The sequence below is a fragment of the Mchenga conophoros genome, linkage group LG15 (assembly GCF_057382185.1).
Source record: "Mchenga conophoros isolate Kocher_MC1m ecotype Shallow Benthic linkage group LG15, M_conophoros_male_GT1.1, whole genome shotgun sequence".
Lineage (NCBI taxonomy): Eukaryota > Metazoa > Chordata > Actinopteri > Cichliformes > Cichlidae > Mchenga > Mchenga conophoros.
The window spans coordinates 11795325-11805253 of NC_140540.1; the positions used below are offsets into that span (position 1 = coordinate 11795325).

The 9929-nt window shown below is 37.0% G+C and overlaps 1 protein-coding gene across 1 annotated transcript; it reads left to right on the top strand.

Moving 5' to 3' along the window:
• Window positions 1-2014: 2014 nt before the first annotated feature.
• Window positions 2015-9611, top strand: LOC146557841 (hydroperoxide isomerase ALOXE3-like). Its single transcript, XM_085247629.1, has 15 exons — window positions 2015-2061; window positions 2274-2428; window positions 4515-4719; window positions 4856-4937; window positions 5051-5173; window positions 5297-5400; window positions 5633-5805; window positions 5882-6025; window positions 6198-6401; window positions 6552-6638; window positions 6734-6900; window positions 7147-7268; window positions 7361-7461; window positions 8155-8325; window positions 8433-9611. The coding sequence occupies exons 2-15, from the start codon at window positions 2282-2284 to the stop codon at window positions 8610-8612; spliced, it is 2010 nt and encodes a 669-aa protein (XP_085103755.1). The 5' UTR covers window positions 2015-2061; window positions 2274-2281; the 3' UTR covers window positions 8613-9611.
• Window positions 9612-9929: the final 318 nt, after the last annotated feature.

Sequence of the window (9929 nt, forward strand, 5' to 3'; positions counted from 1 at the left end):
TTGCCCAAGGACACAACGACCGAGACTGTACGAGCCAGGGTTCGAACCGGCAACAAGACAAACTGCCAACTCTTTGAGCCACGACCGCACAAATTTATAGCACATTTGTATAAAATAAAAAGCACTGGTAATTACCAAAATCATTTTTTATGTTTCTGTAATGGTTAGTGCAGCAGTATGCACGAGCTGCATTGTAAGTATTGTTATCCATTAATTTTCAAATGTACTGTTTTATAAAAAAGAAGAAGAAATAGTAAACTAATTATTTTTTTATTAAGATACCAAATTTTATTATTTACTTGCATTCCTGAACAGAAAAAAATATATGCTTGGTTCAAGTCCAATGTGTTGGCTAAAATTTTAGTGTAAAAATGTGAACTCACTTTATTTCCCTAATAACAATATAACTCTTAATTTTAAACAACTTTTTGACAAAGTTCTAAAATATTTATTTCTTGTTTTTTTATGACAGGTGGCCTAACAAATATGTTAAGCACTGTACAGTATGCATGTTTTTTACTTTCTTTTTTAAATCTCTGTGATTCAGAATTGATTTAAAGGATCAGCCAAACAATGTAAAAACGCTGGGAAACAGAAAAATTATCAAAAAGATTATCCAAAAAAAAAAAACATGATGCAGGTACAGACCTGCAGGCAAACCTACCTCACCACACAAATTCTTCAAACTGGCTTTAAAAATAACAAACACAAAGAAGGAAATTTATTCGCAACAGAACGGTGGGAACAATCACTCTTTGTGTAAAGCTGTATGTTTTCATTTTCATCTTGCTGTGACATTAAATACCAATAAAGAAATACTAATGAGGCGCAGCAAATTCAAGCATTAAAAATCTCTTTGCATCTCTGATTTCTTTTTCTGTAGTTTCCACAATGCAATCATGGGTAAATAAAAGCTAAAGGTGACAACAGCTCGCACGCATTACGCATGTGAGCTGTTGTCACTAGACCACATATACAGTACATCACTTTATGTGGAACAGAAAGGGGAGTGGACAATTTCAGCCGAACATTCAGACAGTGATTCTCAAAATAAATCTTGGAAAATAAACTTTTATATGTAAATGTTATTCTTTGTAAATAAGGACTGTGACTTTAAAGCCTGTAGATTTTTAAGATGTTAATCATTATCTGACTTTTATCACGAATCAGATTATTTTCCTGGTGATGCCTGAGGGAGGTGGATATCTTGGAAGAGAAGAAAAACACACCCGAAACAAACATCTTGCCTGACCAGTACTGTTTTCCAGTAATGAGAAACAGATTTTATGTTCCAATACCAAACTTACATTTAAACTTTGACAACACTTTCAAGTTTAATCATCTGAACTCGTGTTAAATAAGTCACGGTTATCTATTGTACACTGTATCATACATTTGTTTAATATCATTTTAGGAATTGTAGGAATGGCTGTCACTATGTGTACTTTGATTTTTTTTTTCCCTATATTTTAACTTGACTTTGTAGATATTATACAGCGACATGCATACATACAGACACACACACACACATATACACACATATATATGTATATATACGTGTGTGTCTGTGTGTGACTTTATTTTGACAGACATATACAAGGGGATAAGCCAGTGTAGCTCTAAGAGGGTTACACAAAAAAGGGGTTACAGCACATAACCAACACTTTCTAACTATGACTGAAGAATCACCTTAAAAATCAAAACTTTCTCATAAACCTAAATTTCCATTTCTTATCCAATTCGGGGTTGCACATTGGCTGGAACTCAACTGACACTAGACAGTTTATATTTATATTGATGCTGTTTATTTGATATTAAATGGATCTACTAACCAACGGGAAAACAATAATTATCTGGAAAAATGTCTGTGAGTTTTTTTCCAAGTATAGACTACACATTCATCTAAGGAGCTGCTCTCAAGCAAACCTGATTAACCAGGCATACCTGTTAAGTGAATTTTTAAAAGGGAGAAATCAAACTCCCACTTTACTTGAAACCACAAATAAAGCCAACGACTAGTGCAGCCTCTAAGAGGAGAGTAAGAACGGCTCCAAAGCAAAGGTTTGTGTACTTACTGCGCTTGTGCTTGCTATGATAGCTGATTATCATTGCATTTTAGGTTTAATAATATACCCGGGACAAGATTCAGTGAAGCTGGGCTTAAACAAGAATTTCCTTTGATTAATATTTTTAAGTTTACAAAAGTTAACGTCTTTCTGTTGTTTGCTATCATATTTTTGAGATTTATTTTCTTCTCCTACACTTTTTCAAAGACATAACCATGGCGGTGTACAAGCTAGAGGTGACAACTGGTGACATGAAACACGCAGGGACAATGGACAATATATACATCACCCTGTTTGGAACAGAAGGGCAGAGTGACCGAACTAACTTAGACAACTTGGGCATCGACTTTAAATCCGGCAAGGTAAGATATATTCAGAGTAACAATGTTTATAAAATAGGGGTGGGGGGGGGGCTTGTTCCTTCTTCCAGAGGCAAAGTCCAGCCATGTTTTGAGTCACTATTAGGGACTAGGCAGAGAACCTACCAGCACCCGATGCCATAATATACCCTCTGTCAGTGCGCCCCAGGGTGGCTGTGGAGTGGGGGGCGGCATCACGGGCATCGGCAACAAAAAAAAATTTAAAAAAAATTGCTCATACTCATGCTGCCCCGACATCAGCCAGCGCATATTGGGAATGGTACAGGCACCGATCGGTTTTCTATCACCCATTTGCTGGGAGTAAGGGCCCCCTCCGTTTGCGAGGTGCGCACAGGGAGGAGAGGGCGGGGCGGCGGGGGATTCTCTGGCTGGCTGGAGCAGCATCTAATAACTCGCAAAATAAAACAAAAATAAAACAAAACAACAAACACGAAAACACCAGACATTATGATACAGACTTATAATTTGCACCGATGTTTTTTTGAAATTCTATACGCGAAAAGTGAGCGCGAGAGCCCTCGGTGCGCCTGCTCGCTGCTGAAGTCAAAGTAAACTTTATTGTCATCTCCGCTACATACAGTACAGTATATAGAGAGACGAGACGACGAGGCTCCAGTTACGGCAGTGCAAGTAAACAAACAATAAATATAAGAACAGTAAGAAAATAAATATACGCGTTAGGACTCGGGGTAAAGGGATCAATAACAATTTAAAATTTATAATTTACAGTTTGATGATTTAAAGTCTGACACACAACCCGTCGAAAGGGGAGGGGGCCGGCTGCTTCCAAATAGAGCCCATATCATTCATAATGTTGTAAATTATCCTTCGATGCTTGCTCCCTCCTGGGAACACGGCGGGTCTGAGGCCGCGCTGGAATGGTAGTGCTGGGCAGGATGGCTGCTGTGTTTGCTTCGGATTACTCCTCATCCCCCATCCGACCCTGTGGCTTGTCACGTGTTCCATAATGTTGTGCTGTGGACATTTATGTGCTTTTTTCTGCAGAGGAGTTTTCTTGTTTCCTGTTCTCATGCTGTCCTCCCAGGACTCTTGTACTTTCCCATTGTAGTGTATATTTCAGTGGGGTTTTTTTTTTCTCCGACCTGTATCCCCACGTGATGTCTGTGTTGTGTGTGTAAGGTCCGGGGGGGGGGGTCCTATTTCACTGCAGGGCAACCTGCACGTGGCGAATAAAGCCTTCATTGATTGATTGATTGATTGATTGAAATGATGCAAAAAATATTATTTTTAAGAAATATAATAAAAACTACTGGATTGAATTGTTTATGGACTATAACAATGACAAATTCTCCCCAGCCAGTGGTTTGGTACACCTTGCTAGTATTGGGGAGGGAACACTATTTTCCTTCAGAACTGCCTTAATAGAGAAAAATTCCTCTGAGAATTTGAGCCATCTTGCAGTTGCACCAGATTTTCCAACTGTGTATCCATGATGTGCATCTTCTGTTCCAAAACATGCCAAAGGAGCTCTGATGTCTGGTAACGGTGGAGGCCATTTGAGTACAGTGAGCTCATTGTAATGTTCAAGAAGCATGTTTTAGATCATTTGAATGATGCTCAAGTGGTACTAAGAGGCCTAGAAGGTGCCAAGAAAATTATTCCCGCACCATTACACCACCAGCAGCCTGGTCCATGCTTTCAACATGTCCATGCTTTCATGTTGTATTATGCTTTCATTATGCCAAATTGTGACCCCTGCAGCAGAAATCAAGACAACTCCAATATTCACCCAGGCTTTTGATGCTCAGTTTGAATTTCAGCAGGGTTTACCATGTCTATATCCCAAAATGAATCTAGTTGTTGCCATTTGATTGACCATATTTGTGCATTAATGAGCAGCAGAAAAGGTGTACCTAATATAGTGTCCTGTGAATGTATATTGAAGTCCACTAAATTCTGTCTTTTTTTCCCTAGCACTTGAAAGCTTTAACTTGTGTGACTGCACTATTGCAGGAGTCTCTATCTTGCTTTCAACATGCATGTATGATAAAGTTGAATAATGCAATGAGTTTGCTTTTTAACGTTTGTTTTATATTCTGACTTCCAGACGGGAGCGTACACCATAAAAACCAGTATGTCACTGGGAAAGCTTCTTCTTGTCAAGGCTGAGAAAGATCCATTTTTTCTAATCTCAGAAGATGAGTGGTACTGCTCCAGAATAGTGGTGACCACTCCAGAGGGAGACGTCGTTCTCTTCCCCTGTTACAGATGGATCTCCAGGGGAGAGCTGGTGGAGCTCAGAGGAGGGCGAGGTCTTCTAAAAAATGAAATGGCAATTCATTATAAGTTAATGATGCTAACATCATTGAATGTTTTTCAAACTATGTTGTATTTTGCTTTTGACTATTTTTTTATTTATTTATTTGAAACTGTTTTTATACCTCACAGCTATGAAGGTTTTTGAGGATGATCATCCTCTGCTGATTGATCACAGAAGAAATGAGCTACTAGATAAAAAGAAATTGTACCAGTAAGTTTACATGCATATTTATACTGCTAATACTCTTACTTTTGTGTCTTTTAACATTAAACATTGAGCTATACACATGACTTTACACTTTTCTTTTTTGTTGTTGTTTTTAGATGGGAGATCACAGATGAAAAGCTACCACACCACAGCCATTTTAAAAATGTGTCTGAGTTTCCAGCTGAACTACGTTTCTCTGCAGCCAAATCAGATGAGATGTTTCATACCAAAAGGATGACGTAAGTTGGGAATTCAATCTGTATCTTAATAGTAGCTCCAAAAAAAGGGCAAAAGATTTTTTTGAATTGTGAATTACTGGTCATGTATCTTGTTTAAAATTTTTCTTACTCCTCCTCACTTAGTGGTGCTGAACTGATGTTCAAGGGGCTCGCTGGATCTACTGAACAATGGAAAAACACAGATGATATGAAGAAGATCTTTTGGTTCAAAAAGACTACAATATCAGGTAGAAAACACCATCTTGGTGAAATACATCTACATCAACGGCTGACGGCGTCAATAACTGTCAACAGCTAAACCTGAAGAAATTAGACTGTTTTATTGGGCCGTATTTTAAAGGACAGTCTGAATCTCGTTTTTCTTTGTTGTTAGCAGTGATTATGAGCAGGTACTCATTTGTAAAAGCTCAATGATTACTGACAAGATAGGAAACAATATTTTTTGCCAATGTGTTTCAGAGTATGTCATGCAACACTGGAAGGATGATGACTTTTTTGGATTCCAGTTTCTGAATGCTATAAACCCAAATGTGATCAAGAGGTGCTCAGAACTTCCCCCAAACTTTTCCGTCACAGAGGAGATGGTGAAGCCATTCCTGAGAGATGGGACCTCCTTGAAGCAGGAAATGGGGGTATGAATGAAACGTAGTTTTAAAATTTGCTGTCTCCAGTTAACTTCTGAGCTTCTGTTCTCTGTTGTTTGTTCAGAAAGGAAATATCTTCATCTGTGACCAGAAGATCATGGATGGAATACCCACCAGGATGTATGATGGTCACCCTCTGCAAGTGGCAGCTGGCTTGTGTTTGTTCTACATGAACCCAGAGAACAAACTGATGCCAATTGCAATACAGGTATTTTACTGAGAGAACAGATGGCATTCATATTATGAGCTCTTTTGTGTTGCGCAGTGATGACGTGCGTGTGGAGCCACTGGTATCATTATGCATTTAAGTTGTAGTTTTTCTCTCTTTTTGTTTTTATTTTTTCAATATATTTATTATCTTTATTTTCTTATAAATCCAGCTGCATCAACAGCCTTCTGAGCAGAACCCCATCTTTCTGCCCAGTGACTCTGAGGCAGACTGGCTGCTAGCCAAGCTGTTTATTAGAAGTTCAGATCTACTGGAACATCAAGCAGTCTATCACCTCATGAGCACTCACTTTCTGGCAGAGGTCTTTGCTATTGCTACTTTCCGCTGCTTCCCTGAGATTCATCCTCTCTACAAGGTAAAATGACACCACAAATTAACAGGTGTGGTAATATATACTATAGAAAAACGTATTTCAACATTAAAAATAATTTCTTTTCTGTTAACAGAACTTCACTTTGATTTGTATTCTAACTTGTATTTGGTATTTTACCCTCTGTCTGCACAGCTTCTGATCCCACACTTCCGTTACACTCTGAACATAAACAGCGGGGCTCGCAACTCTCTTTTGGGACCTGATGGGCCTTTAACCATTGTACATCCCAACGCTCTCATAGTTCTTGTATTTTATATTTCCATAACTATAAATTCTAGAAACCTACCAAACTGCAACTATTTAATTACCAATAGAGTTCACTTGGATATGAGGGGATAAAAGAGCTCATGAGACGGGGTCTCTCCAGAATGACCTACAGCTCCCTCTGCCTGCCAGAGAACATCGCTGCACGAGGACTGCAGTCAATCCCCAATTTCTACTACAGAGATGATGGCCTCAAACTGTGGAACATCATCAACAGGTCAGGATTAAATTAACTGTATGGAAATAATACAGTTTTTAAGCAACAGCATTGCAATACAGCTGCAAGATGTTCATTACTAGATAATATTAATCTGATTTTGTTAGTTTGGTACACTACAGATTGCATTTATATTTTTGCAACTACAACAGTGATTAATTGATGGAACTTGGTGTTAATATGGTTTTACAATGCAAATTTAATGTAAAATTGTATTTACATGCATATATTACATATTTTTACCAGCTTTGTTAAGTACATAGTAGAGCACTATTATCCATCAGACAGCGATGTGTGCAAGGACACCGAGCTGCAAGAATGGATCAATGAGATATTTACACACGGCGTCTTAGGAAACAAACTCTCTGGTAAATAATAAATACCCTTAATTATATTTGTCACATAAAGCCTAGGTTATAATGAAAAATATAGTGACTGACAGTGAGCGTTCTGTTAACAGGGTTTCCGGCATCCTTTAATACTGTTGAGGAGGTGATTAAGTTTATCACCATGGTGATCTTCACAGTGTCAGTTCAACATGCTGCACTCAATAATGGACAGGTATGACAGCACGCTATGTAATTATGTTTGATCAAGTACAGTGAGTCTTTGCATCTCCAATAAGGAATTGATTCAACTGCCTTTTGGCCACAGAGAAGTGTCTCTATTCTATTCCATGTTTCCCTGGTTTGCATTTTTGTAAAGGATACATACTGCAGCAGATCCAGAGAAACACCTCATAATTTAACAAGAAATTTAGGAGCATTTGGCTGAGTCAAGTCATTCCAAGTTACTGCACCCAGTTCTTTGGATCATTGTCCCATCATGCTGCGATAAGCTGAGTTATCAGATTTTATGCAAACATGTGAATGTTGTCAAATTCTGACATTCTGAAACCAACTACATTTTCCAGATATTCAACTTTCACCTAATGTTATCATAAGGTGAAGCAAAAATCAAAAAACACACATTATGGCACGCAAAATCTTGGACCACATTTATCATTTATATAACTATATAAAACATTTAGTAAAATCTTCTTTGTCAGTTATTCTCTCCGACTATAATTCCCTTTGCTTTATGTATCAGAAAAACATAATAGAAGAATAATAGAATTTGCTGTAGCTCTGAAGATATTGGTGGATAATGTTTAACATGAGAACAGATATCTACCCTTATTTACATAGATACAATAGCTATGTCCTTTGTTTGAAAAATAAAGCAAGTCATTTATAAAAACTTGTTTCATTCTAGTTTGACTACAGCTCCTGGATGCCCTATGGCTCAGGCTTGCTTCACAAACCTGCTCCAACCACAAAGGGGCAGTCAAGCATGACGACATTATTGGAGACTCTTCCAAATATTGGGGAGACAGTAAAGTTTGCAGGAATGCTTTGGGTACTTTCCCACAAGTATACAGATGTGGTATGTATCTTTTTTTGCTTTTCATGCTTTATTTATATTCCTTTAAAAAAAAAAGAGTATCACAAATAAAATATTTTTAGTCTGACTAACTAACTTTGCTTCTGCAGGTTCTGTTGGGTCAGTACCCTGAAGAACGATTCGATGAACCTACCCCGAAACAAATGATTAAAGAGTTTCAAGCAGAGCTGTCCTACCTCAGTGAAGAAATTACAGCAAGAAATTCTCGGCTTGAAGTACCCTACACATATCTGAACCCGACTGAAATAGAGAACAGTGTAACCATTTAGTCAACAATACATGGTATCCTGCTTTCTTTGTCTATAATTCTGGTACATATAGTACCAAGTGAGGTGACGCTGGCAGCTTCTCAGGTTTTATATGTTAGTTGTATCATGATAAATAGGCATGTTCATTTTTTGTATCTACTGTGTATTACATAGATTAAGAGATTAGTTTGGGGACATTGGGGGACTTTTTTTTTTTTACAATAAAATGATAAAATGGTTTTTAATTTGTTAGAATTTCATGCTTTTTAAAGAATATACATACAATTAAAATAGTTTGTTCCTATACGCCTAAAAGTAGCATGCACATCTGAGACTATCACTCCTTTTTTTTTGGTTGTAGGAGGCACATGATTGACACATAGTGTGTGCATAGCTAATGTTACCAAGGATATGTAAAGGTTAGTTCTTCTTTTACAATGCTGAAGATTTAGACTGTGAGCCAATGTAAGGTTTATAGCACAGTTGTCTAAAATAAAAAGCACTGGTAATTACCAAAATCATTTTTTATGTTTCTGTAATGGTTAGTTCAGCAGTATGCACGAGCTGCATTGTAAGTATTGTTATCCATTAATTTTCAAATTTACTGTTTTATAAAAAAAGAAGAAGAAATAGTAAAGCTCATTATTTTTTAATTAAGATACCAAATTTTATTATTTACTTGCATTCCTGAACAGAAAAAAATATATGCTTGGTTCAAGTCCAACGTGTTGGCTAAAATTTGGGTATAAAAATGTGAACTCACTTTATTTCCCTAATAACAATATAACTCTTAATTTTAAACAACTTTTTGGGAAATTTCTAAAATATTTATTTTGTGTTTTCATGACAGATGGCCTAACAAATATGTTAAGCAATGTACAATATACATTTTTTTCACTTTCTTTTGAAAGGAGGAAATTTATTCATGACAGAACGGTGGGAACAATCACTCTTTGTGTAAAGCTGTATGTTTTAATTTTCATCTTGCTGTGACATTAAATACCAATAAAGAAATACTAATGAGGCGCAGCAAATTCAAGCATTAAAAATCTCTTTGCATCTCTGATTTCTTTTTCTGTAGTTTCCACAATGCAATCATGGGTAAATAAAAGCTAAAGGTGACAACAGCTCGCACACATTACGCATGTGAGCTGTTGTCACTAGACCACATATACAGTACATCACTTTATGTGGAACAGAAAGGGGAGTGGACAATTTCAGCCGAACATTCAGACAGTGATTCTCAAAATAAATCTTGGAAAATAAACTTTTATATGTAAATGTTATTCTTTGTAAATAAGGACTGTGACTTTAAAGCCTGTAGATTTTTAAGATGTT